At 44.3% G+C, this 27,705-nt stretch overlaps 1 protein-coding gene across 1 annotated transcript; it reads right to left on the bottom strand.

The window, feature by feature from the left end:
• Window positions 1-1,019: 1,019 nt before the first annotated feature.
• On the bottom strand, window positions 1,020-27,113 carry LOC104304852 (pancreatic lipase-related protein 2). The gene is made up of 14 exons (XM_009905630.2): window positions 27,040-27,113; window positions 18,712-18,886; window positions 16,843-16,891; window positions 15,488-15,642; window positions 12,932-13,057; window positions 10,739-10,873; window positions 8,784-8,892; window positions 7,796-7,912; window positions 7,598-7,720; window positions 6,050-6,168; window positions 4,632-4,761; window positions 4,235-4,346; window positions 2,929-3,096; window positions 1,020-1,159 (listed from the first exon to the last, which is right to left on the bottom strand). Exons 1-14 carry the CDS (start codon window positions 27,111-27,113, stop codon window positions 1,096-1,098), a joined length of 1,656 nt encoding a protein of 551 aa, XP_009903932.2. The 3' UTR covers window positions 1,020-1,095.
• Window positions 27,114-27,705: the final 592 nt, after the last annotated feature.

The raw sequence follows: 27,705 nt of genomic DNA on the forward strand, positions 1-27,705 counted from the left end.
CCAGGGGACATGTAGTATTTGGAACTGCAGATCTTTCTTGGCTGAACCTCAGACTGGTGTTTAAATATGCTTGTAATTTCATATAGGTTGGGTTAGTGTTTGGACAAGGACACAATGCTGACTGTGGCTGTGGTGTTTGTTTCACTCTTTCACTCAGGTATCTGTGCTCATAACAAATACATCCTTAATATTGTATTTCTACTACTATGTGTTAGAAAATTATCTGCCCAAGTGTTTGTACATTGTTTATCAAATGTGAGGGAATGGAATTGAATAAACTGTTGACTCTTTCTTCTTATTCATTAACTTAGAGTTTGATTTTCACACTTAGAAATATATCCACAGCCTTGGTCTCTTAGGACTCCATATGGTTCTCTCATGGCATGCTATGAAGAGCAATAGCATCCATTTTAGTGTGAAATGGGCTTTGTGGGTGTTTTGTAAAGCCTGGATTTATTCAGAGTCAAAGTTTCTCTCCAGGATTGCCAGTAGTCACAGGAAAGAAATTGAACAGTAGCAAGGTAGTATGATTCAGCTGTTTAATTTCTTCCAAGGTAGGGAACACCCAAGGTTTGCCTCCACCTGTGGCTTGCATGAAGGTGCAGTGCACAAAGGGCTGTTCTAACCTGCTAAAGAAATGCACTAGTCATGTTCTGATCCTCCCTCAATCCAAAGTGTCTTCTGAGGGCAGTGCTCATGTCTCTGGAAAGTTTTGAGGGGTGCCACAGGCTGCAGAAAAGAAGGTGCTTGGGACCACTCGCAGTCTCAGGGATGTGCTGAGGAAGTGTACTGCTTTGGGCGTGTTTGATCTAAAATCCAGCACATTATCAGCGTGGTGGGAGGCAGTTCTTACCTTGGGGCACTGGTAGAGTAAGACTGTGCAGTTACACATGGACTTCTGCAAATAGGATTTCCAGTTTCTTCCAGAGAAAACACTGACAGAGTGCTTTCAGAGAACTGAAAAAAACTGAGGCAGGCAACAGGCAATTTGATTATATATATATTTTTTTTTTGCTTTAATAGCCTTGTGTACTCATGCACAGGACTGATGGTTTGCTCAGCTGTTGTATACAGAACAGCTCTCCTAGGTCACCTCTAGCAAGGTGAGAGCAACTGAGGAACTCCATATGTCACAGTTCCATGGCCACAAAATGTTGACCTAGGAAGAAAAAAAGAAGCAAACCCCAACACCTTAAATCAAGATTTATTTATCTATTTTCCTACAAAGAAAGATGAAAGATTGTCAGCTGTCACCTTGAGGCTTGTTAGTTTGGCCCACAAACCCACGTAAGCTTTTCTGTCACCTTGAGACTTGTTAGTCTGATCAATAAACCCACGTAAGCCTTCGTAAGAAACTGCTCTGCACAATATTTGCATCTGCACATTAAGAGTAAGAAGGTGAATTTCCTTGTTTTGGGGATCAGCTGTAAAAACCTGGCTTTTACTAAATGAACAAAATTCATCTCAGGATTCACAGATAGAGTTCTAGATGAAAACATCAGACAGGTGTCTTGTTGAGCTCTCTTTATTTGGGCTAGATGCTTAACCCCAATCAAAGGTTTGTGGCTTTTTTTAATGAGCTCACATTGAAAGCAAATTCATCAGCTCTTCTAAATAATCTGTGGCAATGGCAGCCTACAAACCAATAATTATTCTGTTGTAAAATGCCTCAAGGAAACCTTGACTTAAACCCAGTGAATACAGTTGACTGGGACACTTCTCCAGGCTTGTCTTTGCTGAGAAACACATTTTCTTAACCACCTCCACACACATCATTTTCTAAATCTTACTTGCTGCTTTTCCACTCTTCAGTCTCTGTGCATTGTTCCTGAAGTATGTTCTCCAAGCTGTAAAATGTCCCTGCTTCTGGTTACAGTCTGGTCCCAGTTATGCAAATAACAGATTCACATATTACATCAGGTTGGAAGTGACCCTCAAAGGTCATTTTGTCCAGCCCCTTGCAGTGAGCAGAGACACCTCCAACTACATCAGGCTGCCCAGGACTATACCAAGTCACTACCCTGCTCCAGTTTAAGAGCATTGCCCTATCATTCCAAGCCCTTCTGAACAGTCCTTCCCTAGCCCTCCTGTAGCTCCCCTTCAGATATTGAAATGGAGTTATATGGTCTCCCCAAAGTCTTCTCTTCTCTGTAATGAACAGCCCCAATTCTTTCAGCTTACAGGAGAGGTGCTCCAGCCCTCTGATCATCTTTGTGGCACTGCTCTGGACCCACTCCAGCAGGCTTGCATTTCTCTTGTGTTGGAGGTGCCACAGCTGGACACAGCGCTCCAAGTGATGTCTCACCAGAGCACAGTGGCTGAATCATCTCTCTCAGCCTGCTGGCCCTGCTTCTTTTGATTAGAATAATTACTCTCTAGATCTTCTATCCAATAGGCCTGCTAATACATAAAGACATACTTTATGTTCTTTGTAAGAATAGAATAGAGTAGAAATAATCAGGTTGGAAAAGACCTTTGAGATCATCAAGTCCAACCTATCACCCAACACCGTCTAATCAACTAAACCATGGCACCAAGTCCCCCATCCAGTCTCTTCTTAAACACCTCCAGTGATGGTGACTCCATCACCACCCTGGGCAGCCCATTCCAATGGCCAATCTCTCTTTCTGGGAAGAATTTCTTCCTAATATCCAGCCTAAACCTCCCCTGGCACTGCTTGAGACTGTGTTTTGCTGTGGCAAACCAGTGTATATTCCAAATCATTCACTGCTTTTCCCTTTCTAGACAATTATTCTCTGGTTTCTGCTCAAACATTTGATTTTTCTGGTCAATGTGTAATATCTTGTCCTTGACATTACTGAAATTCACATTGTTGATTGTAAGCCATGTGTCCAGTTTACCAAGGCCATTTTTCAAGCCTTTTCTCCCAGAGTTTTTGCACTTTTTCTGTTCCTTTGACCTACTTACCTGTGTCCATCTTCTCCATAAATTATATCGACTGTTTCTGCTCCCAGTCTTGCCCAGAGCAGAGTAAATATGGTTTTGTTCCAGAGGAATTCAATTTTTTTAGTATTATTTGGATTAATTTCGACATCAAGGTATTTGGTATAAACTTCATCTTGAGAGAGGACTCCACTGCAAATAGAATGAAGACAACAATTCTGAGTTTAATGGTTTCGAGAGTGTTGAACTGAACTGCACTCTCCACAAGATTTGAGTTTTCCCCTTTGTTACAACAGGAATTTGCTGTCCTTTGTAACAGAGTAAGATACTGGACCAAGAATCTGGGTTGTCATGGTCTGAACAAGAAGAGGATGAAAAACAATATGAAAAATTTTAAGTGTCCATATGTCAGGAGACCACTGGGAGATGCTAAAGGTGAGGCTATAACTGCCTCCAGTGCCCAAGTGTGCTGAGTTTTACAGGTATCACCACAGGGAGAGCTCCAGGTGAGGTTTTCAGGGAGGATATTAGAGATGAGCTGGGAACTTCTGTGGGGCTTTGGTCTGCACATGCAAAGAGGATGGTGGGAGAATTCATGGAAGCCCTTGTCTCAGAGCAGGTCCAGAAGACAGTGAGAGCTGCTACTTTGGTGGCCAGTGGGAGATAATATGAGCTGTGAACGAAACTTACTGCCCAGACCATATAAATGTGCCATTTACAGAGTAATGATGGGTTTTGACATTTCCTAGGGAGGGAGGAAGAAGGTATCCACCTTGCTCATTTGATAAGTTTAAACACAAGGTTGAGTTGTGTAAGATCACATAGCAAGTCACTGGCAAAGCAAAGCCCTGTCAGCAGAGGAGTGAGTATCCTGACAGGTATGATGCCATGCTAGTGTGAAAGGTATGTGCATTCCAGAGGTGTAAAGTGTGGGGCTTGGGGTTTTATTTTTGGTTGGTTGGTTGGTTTGGTTTTCTGTTTCTGTTTTGGGCTTTAGTTTGGGTTTGGGTTTGGTTTTAAGATCAACTCAGTCAAATTGTATTCCTAATTTATTGTAAAGCCATATAATTCCTGGAAAGAAAGTTCCTTTTGGAAGGAGGTCTAACTTGTGGCATAACTTTTTCTTGGTTTTGTGTGTGTATCTGATGTTTAGTAGAAGGTCTGCAATATAGATGTAAGCAGTGCAAATACTTACTGTGTGGACAGTGTGTCCCTGCCCATGGCAGGGGGGTTGCAACTAGATGATTTTGAGGTCCCTTCCAACCCTAACAATTCTATGATTAAAGTTAGCAGGCATTAAATGCTATAGGAAAATATTGATTTGCCTTACCTGGCAACTTCATATTCTTTTGTGTTCCCCTCTGTGTCATGGAAAACTAGGTTTATGTCTCCCCTCATTTTCTTTACACCAGACAGTCTGATAAATACTTGTTGTCTCCAGGCTGCATAAAGATAAGCAAAATAAAGCTAGAATGCCATTGACATGAGAGCTCTAAGAGTCCTAGTACACTGGAAACTTCTCTTTTTTTTTCCTAGCATGAATTCCTCTGTGCTAGCAAATGAAAGCTTTAGTGATCCTGAATTGTGATAACTAATGCAGCGTTTTTGTCAGAGATGTTAGCACCTGCTTATGAAGGCAACAGAGCTGCATGTCTGTAAGGCACATCAAGGTAATTACTTTTCAAATATCATCAACCATTAACAAAATAAATCCTTCCTCCACTTACTAGCAAAAGGTGGGTCTGCTGCTGTATTTAAAAAGTACTTTTGGTTTACCCTCTTCAGTTTATCTGGGAATCTGTCTGCATAGTGGCCCATCATTGGACATCCCTCCTGGGGACAAGGGAAGCAGTCTCCCTAGGGAAAATAAGAGCATCAGTTAATGAGGAGTATTTGTTTTCATTCCAGCTCTGATAAAATCAAAGCTTTAGATGCTGTTCTGATCGTGCAAAGCTGTGGCAGTGCTGCCTGCTCTCACATCCTGCCACCATCCTACCTTGTTTCAGGTAACTTCTGTACCCACACATACCAAGTGAGTGTGGAATGAGCAGGTTTAATACCTGTATGGATAACAGTCTAAAACTCCCCAGTTCAAATGTTTTCCAGCTACCATCAAGGACAAAAGCATAAGCTAATTTTACTCTCCCAGTGGAAGGGAACTTGCCTACACCCACTTTGCAACACAATATGAGGGGGAAAAGAGTGGAACATAATTCATCAGTGCATTTGTTTAGGTGCTGTCATCAATGCTCAATGTAAATTAGAGAAGAGTCAATGATTTCGGGGGCTCCAAATATCTCTTCCAGGCAGGAATTAGTAAGGTAGATACAGCTAGCCTAAGTGCTATTTGCATAAAGGTTTAGGGTGAGAACTTTAGGAGACTTATTTTTTTTCCTTCCTATTTGATGATATGAAGAGAGACTGAGAAACCTCTGAATAGAGGCTGAGAAACCTGGGGCTTTTTAGTCTTGAGAAGACTGAGAGGGGATCTGATCAATGTCTATAGAGGGGTGGGTGTCAAGTGGAGGGGACCAATTTCTTTCAGTGGTGAGTGGTAATAAGACAAGAAACAATAGGTTCGAGCTTGAACATAGGAGATTTCACCTCAACATGAGGAGAAACTTCTTTACAGCAAGGGCAATGATGCACTGGAACAGGATGCCCAGAGAGGTCATGGAATCTCCTTCTGTGGACACATTCAAAACCTGTCTGGATGCATTTTTGTGCAACTACCCTAGGTGATCCTGCTTTGGCCAGGGGGGTTAGATCAAATGATCTCTGGAAGTCCCTTCCAGCCTCTAATGTATCACAGTATCACAGTATAACTAAGGTTGGAAGAGACCCCAAGGATGACCAAGTGCAACCTGTCTCGATAGACCTCACGACTAGACCATGGCACCAAGTGCCACGTCCAATCTCTGTGATACTGTGATACTGATACTGTGATACTGTGGTACTGTGATCTCATCTGTGCTTCAGGATTCATTTTTCAGAACAGAGTAGCTGATGGAACCTCTGTGCTACACTGCATGGCTCCTGAAAGCAAACCACACCATGAGAGCACAGCCACTGGCATCCAAGTGCTCTCTGCACAGATGGGTTTCTTTTCTTTACAGCTCACCCATTCCTGGGCCAATATACTTACTGACTGAAAGGAGTCATATGTTTCACAGGCATATCCAAGGTATCCGGTGGGATAGAGGATACTTTCAAAATAAAACTCATGGCTGCGTGAGTGATGACACCCCCCAAAGACTGTAACATCTGTTGGGACAAAATTGAAGAGCATCCATGAAGTAACCTCCTGGTCTACTGTACGAGGGTTGCACTTGCCTCACCATGGAAACAAAGGCACACAACAGCAGTGTGGTCTTGTAAGCACTTTTCCTCTGAATTTACACATTTCTAGTTGCAGTAGAAGTTACTACTGGAGACAGAGTGGCTGGAGAGCAGCCAGGCAGAAAGGGACCTGGGGGTAGTGGTTGACAGCTGGCTGAACATGAGCCAGCAGTGTGCCCAGGTGGCCAAGAAGGCCAATGGCATCCTGGCCTGGATCAGGAATAGTGCGGCCAGCAGGAGCAGGGAAGACATTCTGCCCCTGTACTCAGTACTGGTTAGGTCACACCTTGAGTACTGTGTCCAGTTCTGGGCTCCTCAGTTTAGGAAGGACATTGAGATGCTGGAACGTGTCCAGAGAAGGGCAATGAGGCTGGGGAGAGGTCTGGAGCACAGCCCTGTGAGGAGATGCTGAGGGAGCTGGGGTTGCTTAGCCTGGAGAAGAGGAGGCTCAGGGGAAGTTTAGGCTCGAGGCGAGGAGAAAGTTCTTCACAGAAAGAGTTGTTGGCCATTGGAATGTGCTGCCTAGGGAGGTGGTGGAATCCCCGTCCCTGGAGGTGTTCAACAAAGGATTGGACGTGGCACTTGGAGCTGTGGTTTAGTTGTCATGAGGTGTTGGGTAATAGGTTGGAATTGATGATCTCTGAGGTCTTTTCCAACCTTGTTGATTGTATGATTCTATAAAGTGCCCTGGCTTTTTTGTGTGCCAGTTTCCCCAAGATTTCAACTGAGATGCATTGGTCTGCCCCTTTTAGGAAGACAGCTCTGTGCATGTGTGTGTGGGTATATGTACATAAAAGATGTCACTAGATTATGTTAATTGAAATTTAAAGGACTTAATAGAGCAAGAAGAATCCACTAGCCTTCTGTCAAACTCTCCTAAGCCTGTGAAGGGAGAGAAGTCTCAGGTGGAGAGGAGCATGCACAGCTCCTGAAAACACTGAGTGTTTTCACCTAATTCATGCCTTAAAGGTGTGAGATGCTCTTTGCAGCATCTGCAAGAAAGTAAAGGTGATGGTGTCATTGGTCATGGCACTGCCCTGTCTCAGCCTGGAAAACTTCCTGGTGGGGTTGTTGAGTTGTTGGGCTTGCAGACTCCCTGATCCCTGCCTTTTTGTATTCTGCAGGTCCAGTTTCAAACAACAGAAGCAAAGCTTAGGCCTGTATTATACCTCCTTTCCATGCAGTCCTCCCTGGGGAGCACTGTTCTGATCCGGTCTTTGTTTCTTGCTTTCCTCATTTACGAGTTAAGAGGCAAAAATGCCATTTTCTCCCCAAAGGACAGTTGCTTTCACAGTCCACATTTCAGAACTGAACAAAACTAAAGCACTGCTGCATGTTGGCAATGTATGGTTACCTGCAATAATAGCTTCAAAATCACTTTGTTTCATCTCTGGAATTAAATCAGTGCATCCAGGCATCACAGTTCCTCCATTGGGGTAAAAGTCCAGGTGACCAGTGGTGTTGTACATTCCAAGCCCTGAGATACAAATTATGTCAGTGTCTGAGTGCCAGGCCTATGTCTCCAGATACTTACCTGCTGATGAACCCTTACCTGCAGCAGGAAAGTGAGCAGCATTAGTGTGGATAATATCAACAAACTCTGCATCTGAAGGATCCAGCCTCACCTCAGGAGGAAAACCTTCAAAATAGGGCCCAGCAGGGTCCAAGCCTAAAAAAAACCCACCACATTTATTAGTAGGGTGAAGGAGAGAAGTGTTGCATGTGTCAAAACATCAGATATTCAGTATAGCATGAGGGTTGTGGGGTAATAACAATATGAATTTTAAAGCAAACTGGAAAAAGAACATAAAAAGTCCAACAATATGGTTTTGTGAACCTTTTCTGCAAACTTCTGACAGAAGGAAGTTATTTCCCAGCAGAGTATATCATGGCATTGTATTACTATGAAGGAGGCATTTTATTACCTGTGAGCTTATTAGTGGCCTGGGAATCAAAGAATTGTTAGGGTTGGAAGAGACCTCAAGGATCATCCAGATCCAACCCCCCTGCCATGGCCAGGGACACCTCACACTACAGCAGGTTGCTCACAGCCACATCCAGCCTGGCCTTCAAAACCTCCAGGGATGAGGCTTCCACCACCTCCCTGGGCAACCTGCTCCAGTGTCTCACCACCCTCATGGGGAAGAACTTCTTCCTAACATTCAATAGGAATCTACCCACTTCTATTTTTTTTCCATTCCCCCCAGTCCTATCACTCCCTGACACCCTAAAAAGTCCCTCCCCAGCTTTCTTGTAGGCTCCCTTCAGCTACTGGAAGGCCACTATCTTTAAGACTAGGAAAAAACAGGATTATTGGTATGTTGCTATGTCTTTGTTAAGGGCTTGGTGTAACCCAAGGAATGATAGCAATGTTAATATATTTGTCTTTCACTAAGGAGTTTGTGACCTAATCTAGTATAAAGTTTGTCTGCTCCCCAGCATTGCAAATAATTGAATTCCAGTTCACAGACCAATGTGTGGGAAGTTTCCTTCCTTGATAAATACATTCTGTTAACTCTGCACCTTGGTGAACAGCCTACCTGTGATCCTTCTGATGCTTCTGATCCTTCTTCCTGCTTCCCCTGCAGTATGTGCTCCCAGACTGTGGCCAATTAAATGGACTTGTGAAGGGGAGTACTTGAAAAGTTTCTAATTGATAAGGTGGGAGACAAGAACACAGGCTTTAAATAGCAAGCAGAGAAGTTGTCTTACCTTATGGGCCTTTGGGAACATCTAGACTGACTTCCTGCATAGCAAATAGGGTGTGGGTTCCTTGATTTTGTTATTGTTTAGTTACACTAAGACTTGCTAGAAAATGATCCAGTCTAGAGTTTTAAATGCCTAGTGATGATGGATTCACTGGAGCAGTGTTGGCATATGGTTACCATATTCAGTTATCATTGGTAATGAAATAGAAAACTTCTTTATTATTTGGATCAATTCCTAATTTCATCTTCCATCAGCAAGATCTGTTTTCCTTTATTTACTCTATTGAGGTGCCCTTTTTGATCACATCTATTTTTCATGCCCCTGCTTAGAATATGTGGTCATAGCACTCAGTGTTTTCACTGGTAAGCTTAGGTGGGGTGACATTCATTCTCTTTAAAAAAGAGCCTGGATGAGGCACTTTGTGCCATGGTTTAGTTGATTAGATGGTGTTGGGTGATAGGTTGGACTTGATGATCTCAAAGGCCTTTTCCAACCTGGTGTATTCTGTATTCTCTTCGCCAAGTACTCCATGTACAAGACTTGCGCTGCAGAGATCTTATGTGTGTTCAAGGTGGAAACAGAGATGAATCAGTATCTAGGCTGCATGTAGGGCTCGTGTTTCATCCAGGGATTTGTAGTGACCAAAGATAACAAGGGTTGCTTACTAATTGCTTGTAGGCTTTGCACTGAGTTTGACTTTGTCATGCATGTACCAAAAAAACCCTGCAGCATTTGTCTGTCTACCTTTACTGTTGGGTTGTTGTTAGTTCGTGTTAGACAACAAATTCCTCTGAACACATTTTACTGCAGTACTTCCGTTCACAATGTGGCATAACCTTTCCTAAAGTCAGAGTCTGGGAATTCATAAATTGGGAGGGGGGGAGAAGAAAGTCTAAGAATTATTTCTGCCTTTTAAAATGATTATTATTATTTTAAGAAAAAGAGAGACCTAGACTGCAAACAGTGCAATGATAGATACTAAATATGCAAATGAACCCATCTTCAAGTGGCCTGGGGTTGGAACTCCCAAAAGAAAGTTACAGAAGCAAATGTGTAAGTTTCCTAAGTGGAAACAGTAGGTTGTAACCCAGCAGATTCTGGGGAAGTGTTCTCTGATACTCAGGTGCTTACAAAGTTGGGAGCCCACTTTGACTTGTGGGCTCTGAACTACCCCTTGCAGCACTTTGACTAACAACTCCTGATCAGGATCAAGTCTATAGCCAGACAGGGTTCTGATTTTTGTGTCCTGAGTCTTTCTGAAGCCAATGGGAAATGCTGATACCTTTGAACTTTTCAACAGAGCAGTTCTGCGCTGCACATGTAGATGCAGGCATTTGCATGAAGTTCACAACTAGAAGGCAACTGGGCAGTTTATCATGCCTGTGGGCAGCAAACGGCATTATCAAGTGAGCCAGCTCCTGCTCGTTTCAGTGATGCTAAGCTAGTTTACTTCTAGCACACGAACGTAGTGCTAGCAAGACTGGTAAGCACTGAACCGGTGAGCCTTGCTGCCTCTCCCTTGCCTGCCTCATCGCATGGAAATGTTGCCACCTACTGGTACTTCACTAATTTGCACCTCTCTTGAACCACATTCCCTTAGTTTGCGTCCTCTGTGGCGGTGAGAAATCCTCGCGGAGTTGCTAATTAGTACAATTACCCGGATCTCAACTTCCCGCATTGTACAGCTCTTCCCGAAGCACTGGACAAGGTTCAAAATCAAAGCAGCAGCAGCATAACCCCACTAGATGTACTTAAGGGTTGTAGGTGGTAAAGCTGTGTCCTTTACCTGTAAAGTGTTGATGAAATAAGCAACCTCAGCCCCAATCACACGGAGGTTGTTCACGGCGCTCACGTAGGTGCCTTTTGCACCTTCTTTCCAGTCGACAGCAATGCAGTTGATGTTTTCCACTTCCAGTAACAGCTGATGGGGGAACACACAAAGCAAAGGATTTAAGGAAACAGCAATCAGGGATTTAACTTACATCAGAATAAACATTAAAAGGTAACATCATGGATTTTCTCATTCTTTACTAAATAGGACTCTTCACTGTAGCCTGTACTGCACTTAAATACTTAAGTCACAGAATATTAGGGGTTGGAAGGGACCTCAAAAATCATCTAGTCCAATTCCCCTCCCAGAGCAGGGTCACCAAGACTAGGTGACACAGGAATGGGTCTAGGCAGATTTTGAATGTCTCCTGAGAAGGAGACTCCACAAATGCTCTGGGCAGCCCATTCCAGTGTCTCACCACACTCACTGTAAAGAATTTCTTCTTAATATCCAGTCTAAATCTGCCATCCTCAAGCTTAAAGCCATTGCCTTTCCTCCTGGCACATGCTTTCAGCAATCATCACCTCACATTTCTCAGTCTAGGACTTGCCACACAATTGCAGAGTAGAATAGAATAGAATAGAATAGATTAGAATAGAATAGACCAGACCAGACCAGGATGCAAGAGACCTTCGAGATCATCGTGTCCAACCCATCACCTAACTCCATCTAATCAACTAAACCATGGCACCAAGCACCCCATCAAGTCTCCTCCTAAACACCTCCAGTGATGGTGACTCCACCACCTCCCCAGGCAGCCCCTTCCAATGGGCAATCACTCTTTCTATGAAGAATTTCTTCCTAACATGCAGCCTGAACCTCCCTTGGGGCAGCTTGAGACTGTGTCCTCTTGTTCTGGTACTGGTTGCCTGGGAGAAGAGACCAGCCCCTCCCTTTCTACACCCTCCCTTCAGGTAGTTGTAGAGAGCAATAAGCTCTCCCCTGAGCCTCCTCTTCTCCAGGTTCAGCAACCCCAACTCCCTCAGCCTCTCCTCACAGGGCTGTGCTCCAGTCCCCTCCCCAGCTTTGTTGCCCTTCTCTGGACACCTTCCAGCAAGTCAACATCTTTCCTAAACTGAGGGGCCCAGTAGTTTCTATGTGACTTTCTTTGAGGGCTGTTGGTAGCTTCACTAAATATCATAGGAAGTAGACTTACTGACCAAGTGCCCATAAAACTGAGGGAGTCACATCAGACTGGAAAGGTTTGGAGTACAGAAGAAATGTCTATTTCAGTAAAGAAAGCTAATACATTGGTCACAGGCTTGGAGAGATCAGTGATTTTTCCACTGGAAGAATTAAGTATTAAAGTCTGCAGTTGTAGCTTGCTGTGGCTAAGGTTCACTTAAGACTTGAGAGAGAAAAAGGAGTGTTCTTCAAAAGAACTGACAAAAGTTAATCCATGATAAACAGCTGAAGGTGAGTGACAAGGAAAACAGAAAACTGAAGTGATAGTGCATTGAACCCTGGACTCTGTAGGCAGCCTGAGTGTGTAGAGTGGAGAAGCAGATAGAACTGCCCTTCTTTTCAACAGAACAATGATATGGAGTTGTAATATTCTAGATTAAAAGTTTTCATAGGTTTAGGAACAAAAATAATGCTGCAGATCTGTTAATTAGTATTCAGTAGTGGTCTTTTCCTAGCTTGCCCTTTTTCCTGCTAGCATGGAAGAGGCAGAAATCAGTGCAGCTTTTCCTTATCTATCAGAGCCAAGGCTGTCACTGACACAGTGCACTCTGCTGGTTTTCTGGCAGCTTCCACATTTCAGAATTGAAATCTGAGTAGCAGTGAACCAGAACAGTATTTGTAGACTGAAACTTGAGCTTTTTAACTCAGGAAGGTCTTTTGACTGAAAACCAGTTCAGCTGCCCCCAGTGGAAGAAGCAGTGAACTGTTGAATCCAACACTATTCTGGGGACATCTGTGTTCATTTCATTGGTTTGATCTGATATGAAGAGTTTGGAGATGGAAGGTCTCTAGAGAAGCATAATGTCAGAGATGACCAAGAATCCTTGGCTCTGCTGCATCTTCCAGAGTGATAATAGTTTGGCTTTTGGTATCTGCTATTGCCTAGCAACTTGCAAAGTGCCTAAATGATACTGACAGATTGTAGTTACAACTGCTGATGGAAATCAGAGGACACTCTCATACCAGGCACATTTCTACCACCCAGCCTTTTTTCCCAGTGCTGCCAAATCCATGAATGATGAAAGAGGTATTTCTCCGTGAGGAAAAATGTGATTTTTGGATGGTTGAGGAGTTTATCGCTGAGATCACCTGTGTGTGGAAACAAAGAAATACTTTCAGTTATTAAGACCTTCAAACATTTCTGTAAGTCACCTAGTCAATCCTTCTGTAGGACTCAAGGGACTACTTTGAATGGACAAAGTCTGAGAGGGACCTTGACAAGCTCATGAGGTTCAACAAGACCGAATGCAAGGTCCTGCATCTGGGTTGGGGCAATCCCAAGCAACAATATAGGCTGGGCAGGGCCTGGATTAAGAGCAGCCCTGAAGAAAAGGACTTGGGGGTGCTGGTGCATGAGAAGCTCAACAGGAGCTAGCAGTGAGCACTTGCAGCCCAGAAAGCCAATCACATCCTGGGCTGCAGCAAGGGAAGCACAGCCAGCAGGTTGAGGGAGGTGATTCTCCCTCTCTGCTCTGCTTTGGTGAGACCCCACCTCGAGCACTGTGTCCAGTTCTGGAGCCCCTATTACAGGAAGGATCTGGAGGTGCTGCAACATGTCCAGAGAAGGGCCAAGAGGATGATCAGAGGGCTAGAGCACCCCTGCTATGAGGACAGACTGAGAGAGTTGGAGCTGTTCAGTCTGGAGAGGGCTCTGAGGAGACTTTATTGTGGCCCTCCAGTATCTTAAGGGGGCCTACAAGAAGGCTGGGGAGGGACTTTTAGAGTGTCAGGTAATGATAGGACTAGGGGGAATGGGGAAAAAAACAGAATTGGGTAAATTCAGATTGGATGTTAGGAAGAAATTCTTCCCCATGAGGGTGGTAAGACACTGGCACAGGTTGCCCAGTGAGGTGGTAGCAGCCTCATCCCTGGAGGTTTTTAAGGCCAGGCTGGATGTGACTCTGGGCAACCTGCTGTAGTGTGAGGTGTCCCTGCCCATAGCAAGGGGTTTGGAACTAGATGATCCTTGAGGTCCCTTCCAGCCCTAACAATTCTGTGATTCTATGGTTTTTGGAACTCAAAACCCCCCTGTACCTCACCTTTTGAAATTCCACTATGGGTTTCAAAGCAGTTCTCCCCATGTGGTTTCTTCTGCTGCTATCTACTGTGCTTAATGCAGGAAGAACACCATTGTGTGGAATAGGAGGCAATCAAAAAGGGATTCAGGGTTGCATGACTCCTGTTGACCTGAGTTGGATGAGTTCCTCCAGAGAGCAGCCCACCAGCTCTACATGTCCTGCTTCAGTTTGCCCTTTTGCTCATCTGACCTTTGGTTTCAATGTGCTGCTCTGTGCCAAAGCAACAGAAGGGTTTTGTTTGTTTGGGAGTTTTTGTTTGGGTTGGGTTTTTTGGTTTATTGTTGTGTTTTGTTTGGTTTTGGTTTTGTTTCCAGATAGGTGATGTTTCTATGCCTGATTTTGTCATGAGGTGTTTCAGAAAGGCAGAGTTTCATGCAGGAATCATGTGCAAGAGGGGTGAGGCTGATTTTTCACACATTGCTGCAAGCTGCTTAGTTATATATTTTCCTTTTGCCCTGATAATGATATCTGACTGTCTGTGTGGTTTTCAAACAAACACAGGGTCTGTGGTGTGAGCTCAGGGATTTTGGGTGTGGATGAGGTGTGCCCTAAGTCATAGATACATTAACGTTTACTAGCTGGGAATTAGTACAAGATGTACTTTGCCTTATTTTGTCAAGAACAGAAGTGCTGAGTAACCTGCTGCTGAATGTTTCTTGTGCTCGCACATGTCCCTGCTCTGCAGATCACCAAAGTTTGTTACAGGTATCACATGTTCTTAGAGAGCCTGAGCTGAATTCTCAGCATGGCACCTGGGATTGCTGTAAGCAATGATGTAAGCAATGGCAGTAATGGCATCATAGCTCATGCCAGAAGAATCCTGTGTAGCTCAGGGGACACTAGGTTTGAGAGCCTGAAAGGAATTTAGTGGTTTCATAGGCTGGAGTGATGTGGTCCCAGTTCCTGAACTTGCAGGTTGCTCCACATTGATTTGCTCAGTGTATCAGGGTATATGCAAGCTGAGTAGCTCTGTCTTAATTTTCAGAGTGCAGACAGGTAAGAATGTGAAATCACTCGGATGTCAGGATGGAATGTGGCTTTGGAAACTGCATAAAAATCAATCTTCTTCAGACTTGTATTTTTAAATGTCACAATATCTTCCTAGCTTAGCTTCCCTGTAGGACAGCAGTCATTGCTGTCCGGTCTGAGTACTCAGGAGGGTGTTTATTTGATCAAGTCTTCAACTTTCCTCAGAGACCTAAATGCATGCATGCAACAGGTAGGCTTCCATAACCCACATCCTGACAGGAAAGCTGTTGTGTCTTACAGTTAGTTCATAACATATTTTTTCATGCTTTACCCCAAAGTACCTTCATTACTGTAACTTCAGACTGCCTTCTTTTTCTGGCTTGTTTGCCTACAACTACTGACAGAGACTTTTTTACAAGGTAACAAACATTTGTGGGTTTAGTCAGTTCTTGATGCTAAAAATCATTATCACCTGTGAGTTATTTCCTGTTTCTCTGGTGTAGAGAGAGAAGCTGATGTTCATATGTTCTGGAGAGTCAGGCAAACCTGTCAGAAGTCTCCCTGGTATCCCAGACCATGGTGGGTCATCTGTAAAACAGCCAAGCCTTTCGTAGCAAACTTGTTTACCTAGAGAAGAAGAAGAAGCCTTGTTTATATGTCAGGCTACAAAGAACACAGAATTAACCAGGTTGGAAAAGACCTTCGAGGTCATCAAGTCCAACCTACCACCCAACACCATCTCATCAACTAAACCATGGCACCAAGTGCCTCATCCATTCTCCTCTCCAGCCCATTCCAATGGCCAATCTCTCCTTCTGGAAAGAATTTCTTCCTAACATCCAGCCTAAACCTCCCCTGGCACAGCTTGAGACTGTGTCCTCTTGTTCTGGTGCTGGTTGCCTGGGAGAAGAGCCCAAACCCCACCTGGCTACAACCTCCCTTCAGGCATTAAGGTCTCCCCTGAGCCTCCTCTTCTCCAGGCTAACCACCCCTAGCTCCCCTAAGCCTCTCCTCACAGGGCTTGTGCTCCAGACCCCTCACCAGCTTTGTTGCCCTTCTCTGTCATACTGTGGATGATGTATTTGAGACAACAGCAGTCTGAAGAGCAGGAAACTGAGGATTTAATTTTACAACTAATTTTGAAATTGAGATTCATTCTTGTTTCCTTTATGGCTATTGCCTGAAGCAAGTAGCACAAGAGGAGGTACATAATTTGAGGATAAGCCAAGTAAGGGCCCAGACAAGGTTTTGACAGTGTTTTTTAGACTTCTAAAGGATTTCATTCAATTTCTTTAAAAAAAAATAAATAAAGAGATAAAGTCTTGTAAGAAGTGCTTGTTACAATTGCCCCTGGATGCTTCCTACTCCAGAGCATTGTGTCTCTGCTTGTAAGAATGAAGGCTGTCTAGGCACTAACCTTGTCTTGTGAATGAAAGGGTCATTTCTTTCAGTATAGTAACTTCTTCTGGATCCAACATGGCTCTTGATCACTTATGTTCATGTTTCAACACTGTGTGTTGGGCTGAGCACTCTGTTAGTGAGCAGTCTTTTGTCTGCATCTGTCATGGAATCCCAGCTCATGCACTGTCTTGATACAAGGGGGCCACATGACTCCAGGAATTTTCAGCCCCAGGTGATGTCTCTTATATTTATTTGAACAGAGCAGGGCCTTTTAGCATTAGTTCTATGCACAGTAATAAATATTGCCATCACCTGCAACCTATCCTACAGCTTCAGTTCAAAGGAAAAGGCTAGTAGTCACCTCCTATATATTATTTCACCCGAATTCACCTTCTAATAATAGTTTATATTGATATAGTGTCTCACCTGCTACTGTGCCAAGGAGATAAAATGCAATAATCCACATTCCAACCACCTAAAGTAAATGGAATATGCAGGTTAAGCATTTCATTTAGAGTGACTTATTGTTTTTATAGGAGTGTAGTACAGAAAGAAATGCAGAGACCTGCACTTGGAGAAGAATAAACTCATACTGCAGTCAATATATAATCACAGATACACAGAATTAAGCAGGTTGGAAAAGACCTTCAAGATCATCAAGTCCAACCTATCACCAAACACCATCTAATCAACTAAACCATGGCACTGAGTGCCTCATCCAGTCTTATTTTAAACACTTCCAGGGACAGAGACTCCACTGCCTCCCTGGGCAGCCAATTGCAATTGCCAATCTCTCTTTCTGAGAAGAATTTCTTCCTAACATCCAGCCTAAACTGCAAAATTGGTTTAGTTTAGAATCATAGAATTGTTGGGGTTGGAGGGCACCTCAAAGATCATCCAGTTCCAACCCCCTGCCATGGGCAGGGAAACATCACACTACAGCAGGTTGCTCAGAGCCACATCCAGCCTGGCCTTCAAAACCTCCAGGGATGAGGCTTCCACCACCTCCCTGAGCAACCTGTGCCAGTGTCTCACCACCCTTATGGGGAAGAACTTCTTCCTAACACCCAGTCTGAATCTACCCAGTTCTAGTTTTTTTTCCTTTCTCCCCAGTCCTTTCTCTACCTGACACCAAGTCCCTCCCTCACCCACCCCCTTTTTCCCCTCAAACTCAGAGCACCTGAGCTCTGTTGGAGTCTCCTCCCACCCCAGCTGTGGCCACTTGGCCCTCCCCACCCACTCCCCTATTTAATCCCTCCCAGGAAAAGCAGCAGCCCCAAGCTGAGCCCTTCTGGGCTGGAGGATCCTCCTCTCATCTCTGGTGAGTGCCCCTGGTGCACACTGGGTGATGGTGGTGGTGACAACAAAGGCCGGGGGGCCTGGTGGCCCCCCGGTTGTTAGGGCAATAATTGATGACTTCTCCAATATCATCCATGGGTCCTGGCTGGGGCTCCTCACTGGGGCTGAGCTCCTCTGGGTGGTTTCTTGGCTGGTGAGGTTCTTGCCCCTGGCTCTGGGATGGGTGCAGGAATGGTGGTGGTGGAGCAGGAGCTGTTCAGTCAGATGATGTTATGCTACTGACTCTGCTTTTACCTGGAGATGCCTAGAGTCTGCTCTGCTCATTCAATAAATCCCTTCTTTTGTGCCTCATTTCCAGACCATTTCTTCCACCTCACTGCTGCTTTTCAGAAATAAGGAAGGAAAGGGGTTAAAAAAAGCAATAAAGCATATCTGGAAAATGCAGTCACAGAATCACAGAAAATATCTGGTTGGAAGAGACCTCAAAGCTCATCCAGTCCAATCTTTGACCCAGCACTGAAGGGTCAACACCAATCCATGTCCCTAAGCATCAGGTCCAAATGGACTGCTCCAGGGATGGTGACTCCAGCACAGCCCTGGGCAGCCCATTCCAATGTTCCACAACACTCTGTGAAGTATTTTGTAGCATCTAACCTGAACCTCCTCTGGTTCAGCTTGAAACCATGCACTCTGGAGGTCCATCAGCTGGAAAGAAGTTTTGCAGAAAGAGACCTAAAGGTCCTGGTAAATATCAATTGACCTTAAGCCAGCAGCACGCCCTTGCAGCAAAGGCAGCAGGTAGCATCCTGGGCTGCATTAGAAGGACTGTTGCCAGCAGGATGAGGCAGGTGACCCTTCCTGTCCACTTCTGCTGATCACTGCATTTCTTGCACAGCCAATGCTGCAAGCAGGTTGCTGAGAGAATGAATCAGATCACTAGGTCCTGAGTTTTGCTAGGTGTGGAGATAGGTGTAATGGAACAAATACAGTGATTACCTGTAACAATGTCTGGCTTGGGCTTGTCACTAGAAGAGACCCTGAGGTGCTGGAGTATGTCCAAAATGGGGCAGTGAAGCTGAAGAAGGGTCTAGAGCACAAGTCTTCTGAGAGGTGGCTGAGTGGACTGGGATTGCTTAGCCTGGAGAAAATGAGGCTGAGAGGAGACCTTATTGCTCTCCACAGCTACCTGAAAGGAGATTGTAGTGAGATGGGTGTCAGTCTCATCTCCCAAGTAACAAACAACAGAACGAGAGGAAATGGGCTCACGTTGCACGGGGGAAGGTTTAGGATAGATATCAGGAAAAACTTCTCTGAAAGGGTTGTCAAGCACTGTACTCAATGGTAATTAAGCCAGCGTCCCTGCAGCTACTTAGAAGCTGTATTGTCTTGGGTTAACACAGCCTGCTCCCACAAGCCCTTCTTTCCTTGCACAGATAGGAGGGGAAAGTAATATAAAAAAACCCCCTCTGGGTTGAGATTAGAAATTTAATGGGCTGATACAATGCACAGCTACCTTAGACTGTTTGCAGAAAGGCTCAGCAAAAAGCAGAAGCAGCTGCAGAGGTCAGTGATGAAATGGTGTGTGTGTGTGTCCCCCTCCAGCCAGCAGCAGCCAGCACAGCTGAAAAGGTCAACACCCCAAATCCTGAAACCAGAAGTAGCAACTGGAATAGGAAGCCTCTTATTTACAATCTGGACGTTAAGCCCCATGATAATTTGCTGCAGCCAGCAGTTAAATTTTGAAGCTGGCATGATGGCAGCATGGTATTGAATGCACACAAACAGATTCAACTCAGTTCGTGTCACGTATAAATGTGGCCTTTTGGGACACATTTTGGCAGCATGTAGTCAATAGAATAGGATAGAATAAACCAGGTTGGAAGAGACCTTCAAGATCATCGTGTCCAACCTATCATCCAACACTACCCAATCAACTAAACCATGGAACCAAGCATCCTGTCAAGCCTTGCCCTGAACACCCCCAGCGACGGCGACCCCACCACCTCCTCAGGCAGCCCATTCCAATGGGCAATCACTCTCTCTGTGTAAAACTTCCTCCTAACCTCCAGCCTAAACCTCCCCTGACGCAGCCTGAGACTGTGCCCTCTAATGACTTGGTGATCTTCCAAAATAAATGATTCCATGAGTCTCTTTTCACATCTGCCTGTGCTGCTTTTACCCAGTGCTTTTCACTTCCCTAACTTTATTCAGATTCCTTTCCTCTACACTTGCCTTAGAATTATAGCATCATAGAATTGTCAGGGTTGGAGAGGGCTTCAATGATCATTTAGTTCCAACCCTCCTTCCATGGTCAGGGACACCTCACACTACAGCAGGTTGCTCAGAGCCCCATCCAGCCTGGCCTTAAAAACTTCCAGGGATGAGGCTTCCACCACCTCCCTGGGCAAGCTGTTCCAGTGTCTCCCCACCCTCATGGGGAAAAACTTCTTCCTAACATCCAATCTGAATCTACCCATTTCCATTTTTGTTCCATTCCCCCCCTAGTCCCTAACACCCTAAAAAGTCCCTCCCCTGCTTTCGTGTAGCCCCCTTCAGATACTGGAAGGCCACAATTAGGTCTCCTTGGATAACAGCCCCAACTCCCTCAGTCTGTCCTCATAAGACATTGGGAATTTCACAGAATTTGTCCTTCAAGCTTGTATGTCAAACATCAGATAGGAGTCAGATGTAATCCACCTATGTCCTTTTTTCAAGTTGGATTGCTTGGCTGTAATAATGTTGCTTCCTAACCAAGCGAAATGGGATAGGTCAGAATGCAGAATGTGTCTCTGAGCACTCTCTAATCACCTCTGCAGTCCCTGTGTGGTAATAGCTCGTTGTTTATGGGACAGGGCAGAGGAGCAAGGCTGAATACCTGAGCAGTGAGCTGGAGTTGCAAAGTGCCAAGTTAAGAGGAATCATGAGATTTCCTTAGAAATACAAACCTGTTCCTAAGTCTAATGTATCCTTTGATGCAGTTAGCAGAGAATAAAATTAGCTGCTTGAGGAGAGTGGAAAGCAGAGAGGAAGTCTGATAGTGAGTAAGAGGAAAAAGGATCAGGAGTTATTTTAAGCAGCTGGTGACAGACAAAACCAGAGAAGTCTTAACTGCTAGCCAAAAGGAGCACCTCTGTCTAGCTGGAATATGTGTCAAGATGTAACCATCATTGCCATGGTGAGAACCTAGTGACAGTGCAGGAAAATCACAGAAAATGTGGCTCACTAAATGAATCAGAGAGGTCAGTAGCATTTATTTATGTTTAGTGGATAGCTCTCATGCTCAGGAGATGTATTGTACATGTTGGGAGTGCTGTAGTATGAAGGTTAATATAATTTCCTTTTAGACCCAAAATCTGAAAGGCAGCTAATAAGTAATGATTTTAGGAAACAGGGGAGGTTGTGGTCAATGGTCTCAAAGGTCTTTTCCAACCTGGTCTGGTCTATTCAGTTCTATAAATAAAAGGGATGAGTGGTTTCCTTTAAGATATTCTTCCTTTGAAGGCAGAACATAGAAATGAACATATAGTTAGGTAAGTAATGGAAAGGGTAGAATTGTTCTCTTTTTTTGGTGGTAGTTTCATTCTGTTATTAAGAGAGGTGTAGTGTGGGTAGGAGACAATGGTTTAGTGGGCAAGTTTTCTCCATTCATCTATGTCAACTTAGTGACAAAAAAGGTTTCAAAGAGGTTAAGAAATGATGTCTTGAAGCATACAATTTGATGGGGCAAAATTCTTTCACTGGGCTTTTCAGAGGCTTAGTGCTAAGCAAGAGGAACTGGAACAACTTGTTTGAGAGTGTGATCTTGGCAAGAGGGCTGCTGAACACCGAGCTCACTGACGCCCAGTGGAAAGGATTTGCGCTTCTGAGGCAAAACTAAGTAATTCTAAATTACTGTTCAATTAGAAAGAAAAGTGGGGGGAGAAGGAAAAAAAAAGGCAAACAACATAATGAAATTACAAATATTCATAGACTAGAATAGAATTAACCAGGTTGGAAAAGACCTCAGAGATCAAGTCCAACCTATCACCCAACACCATCTAATCAACTAAACCATGGCAACAAGTGCCTCATCCAGTCTCTTCCTGAACACCTCCAGTGATGGTGACTCCACCACCTCCCTGGGCAGCACATTCCAATGGCCAATCTCTCTTTCTGGGAAGAACTTCTTCCTAACATCCAGCCTAAACCTCCCCTGGTGCAGCTTGAGACTGTGTCCTCTTGTTCTGGTGCTGGTTGCCCAGGAGAAAAGACCAAGCCCCACCTGGCTACAACCTCCCTTCAAGTAGTTGTAGACAGCAATAAGGTCTCCTCTGAGCCTCCTCTACTCCAGGCTAAGCAACCCCAGCTCCCTCAGCCTCTCCTCACAGGGCTGTGCTCCAAACCCCTCCCCAGCTTTGTTGCCCTCCTCTGGACACGGTCCAGCAACTCAACATCTTTCTTGAACTGAGGGACCCAGAACTGGACACAGGACTTGAGGTGTGGCCTAACCAGTGCTGAGTACAGGGCACAATGACTTCCCTGCTCCTGCTGGCCACACTTTTCCTGATGCAGGCCAGGATGCCATTGGCCTTCTTACTCACCTGGGCACACTGCTGGTTCATTTTCAGTCTACTACCAACCAGCACCCCCAGGGTCCCTTTCTGCCTGGCTGCTCTCCAGCCACTCTGACCCCAGTCTGTAGCACTGCATGGGGTTGTTGCAGCCAATATGTAGAACCTGGCACTTAGATGTGTTAAATCTCATGCCCTTGGACTCTGCCCATCTGTCCAGCCTGGCAAGGTCCCTCTGCAGAGCTCTCCTACCCTCTAACAGATCAAATCCTGCCCCCAGCTTGGTGTCATCTGCAAATTTACTGATGATGGACTCAATGCCCTCATCCAAATCATCAATAAAGATATTGAACAGACTGACATCCTAATGTGTAAAACCTACACTGGAGGAGTAGTTGTCCTTCACAACAGCCCATGAAGTCACCTTCTAAACACTTTTGTTCAGATTGTGATTCATGGGCCACTAGTGGATGGTTTTTGAGATATGAGAAAGTCTGCAAAATGTCTGTGAAGAGTGAAGGGGTTTTTAAGTCATACACAAATGCACCACATCCCTTCCTCTGGAGATCCACAAAAGCACAAAGTGTATTCAGGAGAAACAAGCCCAAACCTCAGGGTTTTTAATTATCAGCATTTTTAGCATAATAATCTCACAATAGTAAATAGATTTTTAAAAAAATTGCACTATTAAAGAATTAGACTTATCTACTTGCTGAGAATTTTAGTCACCATTCTCTTATCCCCTTTCTTATCTTTTTCCCTGGTGAGCTGTAACAGGGTACAAAATGGCCACTGTTTGGATTGTTTTTAATGAAGATTGAGTAGCTTTGTGCTGGGGAAAAGAAAAAAAAAGGTAATAGAAAAGAGATTAAAAGCATCCAGGCAGTTTGGCAAAGTGAAAGAAACTGGAAGAATACAAGAGGAAGAAAAAAAGGGGACTGGTGGAAACTGGGAATTAATAGCTAGGAGTCAGACAGGTTTTGTAAGGAAAATGGCAATGCCAACATGTTAAACAATGGGCAGTAGAATTAAGACATGAGGTAAGGAACATTTCATGCATGGATGAATTAAAAAGCTTCAACATCTTTGGTCCACTGCAGCATAGAATCATAGAATTGTTTTGATAAAGGACCTCAAGGATCATCCAGTTCCAATCCCCTTGCTATGGGCAGGGACACCTCACACTAGATCAGGTTGCTGAGAGCCACATCCAGGCTTTAAAAACCTCCAGGGATGAGGCTTCCACCACCTGTCTGGGCAACCTGTGCCAGTGTCTCACCATGAAATGGAGCAAAAGGCAATGATGCAGGTGAAGTAAAATGTTTATGCTTTTATTTTCCCTCTCTTCACCAAGAGCAAACAGATGTTGTTCTTGCCAGAAAGAAAAAAAGTACTCATGGTGACACTGTTTAGTCAATAATTGTAGCTGTAGAACAGATGCTTGAACTACACATTTAAAATCACTGGAGTTTGGTAATTCATAGGTGAGAGTCTTAAAAAATAAAAATCCATCTAGAAAAAATATTGACAATTTATTATGAAGTTATTGATAAGAGACCCTGTCATAGGACAAGGGGTAGTGGATAGAAACTACAGCACTGGAGGTTCCACCTCAACATGTGGAGCAACTTCTTCACTGGGAGGGTCACAGGGCACTGGAACAGGCTCCCCAGAGAGGTTAATGAGTCTTCTTCTCTGGAGACATTCAAGACCCATCTGGATGCATTCCTGTGCAACCTGTGCTGGATTCTATGGTCCTGCTCTGGCAGGGAATAGAATAGAATAAACCAGGTTGGGAGAGACCTTCAAGACATCGTGTCCAACCTATCATCCAACACCACCTAATCAACTAAACCATGCAACCAAGCACCCTATCAAGTCTCCTCCTGAACACCTCCAGTGACGGTGACTCCACCACCTCCTCAGTCAGCCCATTCCAATGGGCAATCACTCTCTCTGTGTAAAACTTCCTCCTAACCTCCAGCCTAAGCCTCCCCTGGTGCAGCCTGAGACTGTGTCCTCTTGTTCTGGTGCTGGTTGCCTGGAAGAAGAGACCAACCTCTGCCTGTCTACAACCTCCCTTCAGGTAGTTTTAGAGAGCAAGAAGGTCACCCCTGAGTCTCCTCTTCTCCAGGCTGAAACTGAACTCAAAGATCTCCAGAGGTCCCTTCCAACCCCTAACATCCTGTGATCCTGTGAAAACTGGCATGCTAACAGGTGAAAAAATAAATAGAATGAATGACCTCAGGAATTTCAGACCTGTGGAGTTTTAGTTCAATATCAGCCTGAGGCAGAAGAATGAAACTCTCCACAGGATATGCAGTCATGAAAGCAAAACTGTGGAAAAACTGTTGAAAGATTAAGTTGAGTAATTGAATTCAGGTACATGCCATGACAAACTAACATGACATTCTTATAGGATCAAGGTTTTAATTCTCAGGGTACTTGGATTTTAATAAGATCTGCTCTGCTACTTGCTATTTTGGGTAAGAAAGTCAAATGGCACACAGGCATTATTAAAACACTTAAGTAGATTAAGTATTAAACATGCATGGATTAAGTAGATTGAAGTTGAGCAATTATTTCAGCTCTGACTATAATGGCAGAGAGCTCTAAGGTAACTCCTGGATTTACAAACACAGTTCTTGCGACTCTGCATCACCATATCACATCATGATCAAGCAGTGAGTGTGTTTGTGTAGCTGTTTTCTGGCCCTGTATGTACTCGCTGCTCTCGATGCATCATCATCACCAGGGTTTCAGAGGCATCAGCTCCTGGCATTACACTGTATGCCCACACTGGGCACTGGTTTTGCTGGACCTGAGCTCACACTGAAAAACTACTGACATCTAGACTAAGGGACTAGTAAATAAAAAGTACAGGTCATGGAGGATGGATTAGGTTTTATTGGTTGGGAAATAAATGCTGTCTGACTGCATATCATACCTGCAGAATGCAGGTGAACATATGAGGAGGCAAAAACTGAAAAGGCCTTTGAAGTCTTGCCAATGTCTTACTGGTGGCTCCTGAAGTGTCAAGGAACTTGTTATTGTTTTCCTCATATACAGGAGGGAGAATAGCATTTTCAGTATATGTTTTGGGTTCCATGTATAGATTAGAGTATGTTTAAAGAGTGCAGAGGTTCAGTCGGTGCTGCATGCACAGTTCCAAGAGGGATATTGAGCAAATGGAGAAAGCTGAGGGAATCTTTTCCATGAGGGTGGAATCTTTTCCATTCATCAGGGTGGAAAAGAGGAAATGCAGAGAAAGCAGTAAGGCCAAGACTTTTTAGAGTAGGAGTGTGAAGGCTCAGAGTGTAGATGACTGTTCCCCAAAGACACAACCTGAGACTGGAAGATGAGCAATGATAATTAAACAAAGCAGTGTTGGAACAAGAACTTGTCATGAAAAATGAAGTCCTGAAATAGTCCAGCCAGGGCAAAAAACATAACTAGTTTTAACACAGTTTTATCACATTATCACAGTGAGAAGTGGCATAGGCAGGGGTCAGTAACCCAGACAGTGACTTCCACTTCTTCACTCTGTGTTTCAAAGAGGCCATATGGGAGGTTAAAGGGTCACCTTAGCAGTCTAGCTGAGAGGAGGAATAGCCTTCATTAATATCATTCTGTTGAAAGCAAACAGTATTAGAGGAGGAACAGCCCTTCTGTAGTACCAGTCTGCAGTGCTGGCTCATTTTCATCTGGCAGCAAAGCTAAGATTGGTATTTGCTGCCTCTTCAGTCTTATCCAGTTTTTCCAGTTTTCAGGACTACTTTTCCCCCTTCAGTACTGTCACTATTTATGGGGCTTTTCCCATCTTTTCTTGCCTTACCACTCCAACCATACTTCCTGTATTTCTTGCACTGGCACTGCCCTTAAACAGAGAGTATTTTTGTCAGTTCTGTCTTTCCACTCTTTTATTTTTGTCTTTCATGTTTTTCAGTAGTTTGGCACAGCACTCTGTTAACAGTGTAAAAGCAACAAAGGAGAAACCATCCAGAAATGAGTGTGTAACTTTGGATAGAGAATCGTAGAAACCTTTTGGTTGGAAAAGACCTGAAGATCATCAAATCCAATCATTGGCCTACCACCACCAAGGCCATTAAACCATGTTCCCAAAGTGCCATGTGTATGTGTTTCTCTGAACACCTCCCTGGGCAGTCTGCTTCAATGCCTGACTGCTCTTTCAGTAAAGAAATTTTTCCTGATGTCCAATATAAACCTTCCCTGGTGCAACTTGAGGCTATTTTCTCTTGTTCTGTCACTTGATACTAGGGAGAAGAGACCAACATGCACCTTTCTACAAACTCTTTTCAGGTAGCAATGAGGTCTCCACTCAGCCTCCTCCAGGCTAGATAACCCCAGTTTCCTCAAGTGCTTTTCCCAGACTCATGCTCCAGACCCTTTGGCAGCTTTGTTGCCCTTCTCTGGACATGCTCCAGCAACTCAAATTCCCTCTTGCAGTGAGGGCCCCAAGACTGAACACTATATTCAAGGTGTGGCCTCACCAATGCTGAGTACAAGGATAAGATCACTTCCTCATGCCTGCTGGCCACACTATTAATGTTACAGCCCAGGATGCTGTTGGCCTTCTGGCCACCTGAGCCCACTGCTGGCTCATGTTCAACCAGCTGTCAACCAGCATCCCCAGATCCTTCTCTGCCAGAGAGCTTTCCAGGCACTCTGCCCCAAGCCTGTAGCATTGTGTGGGGTTGTTGTGACCCAAGTGCAGGACCTGGCACTCAGCTTTGTAAAACCTCTTACAACTAACCTCAGCCCATCAACCCAGCCTATCCAGTTCTCTTCGTAGACCCTTCCTATCTTCAAGCAGATCAACACTCCCATCCTGTTTGATCATAGAATCAATCATAGAATCATAGAATCAACCAGGTTGGCAAAGACCTCAGAGATCATCAAGTCCAACTGCAAACTTACTGAGGGTACACTTGATCCCCTCACCAGATAGTTGATAAAGATATTAAACATGACCGACCCAAAAGTTACAGGTTAAATTTCCTATTCTCTCAGCAATTACTGCGTGGCTTTTGTGCTTGAAGCATTTAGAGAACAGTGTTTCAATTGAGAACACTTGTTAATTACACACCCAAGCACTATAAAATTACCCAAAACTGTAAAAGGAACTAAGGAAAAGAAAATTACAGTAGTATCTTTAGGCATCATAAAGAACATCCTGTATGTATTTCTCCATATGCAGTTACTTGAAGGGACATTGTTGTTTGGGGGAGTGTTATTTACATGTAATTTTGTTGCTTGATCCTATTCTTTACAAATGTGCATTGAAGAGCATCTTTTCTAGGTACCAGGCTGGCATATGCTGTCTGCTCTGGGTAACTCAGAATTCTCTGAGTGTTTTCTGACCTTTTGAACTGAAGCTGAGATGGTGAACTAGGGCATTAACTTGGACTCGTGACTAAGA

The sequence above is a fragment of the Dryobates pubescens genome, chromosome 8 (genome assembly GCF_014839835.1).
Source record: "Dryobates pubescens isolate bDryPub1 chromosome 8, bDryPub1.pri, whole genome shotgun sequence".
NCBI classification, from domain to species: Eukaryota; Metazoa; Chordata; class Aves; order Piciformes; family Picidae; genus Dryobates; species Dryobates pubescens.

Excerpts from the sequence above, each read along its gene's own strand:
- LOC104304852 (XM_009905630.2), bottom strand. The coding sequence starts at position 27,113 with ATGGGAGTGTTGATCTGCTTGAAGATAGGAAGGGTCTACGAAGAGAAC. Across the intron at positions 15,643-16,842 it reads TCTCCTTGGCACAGTAGCAG|GTAAACAAGTTTGCTACGAA; the intron begins GTGAGACACTAT and ends CTTCTTCTCTAG. Across the intron at positions 4,762-6,049 it reads CATATGACTCCTTTCAGTCA|GGAGACTGCTTCCCTTGTCC; the intron begins GTAAGTATATTG and ends TATTTTCCCTAG.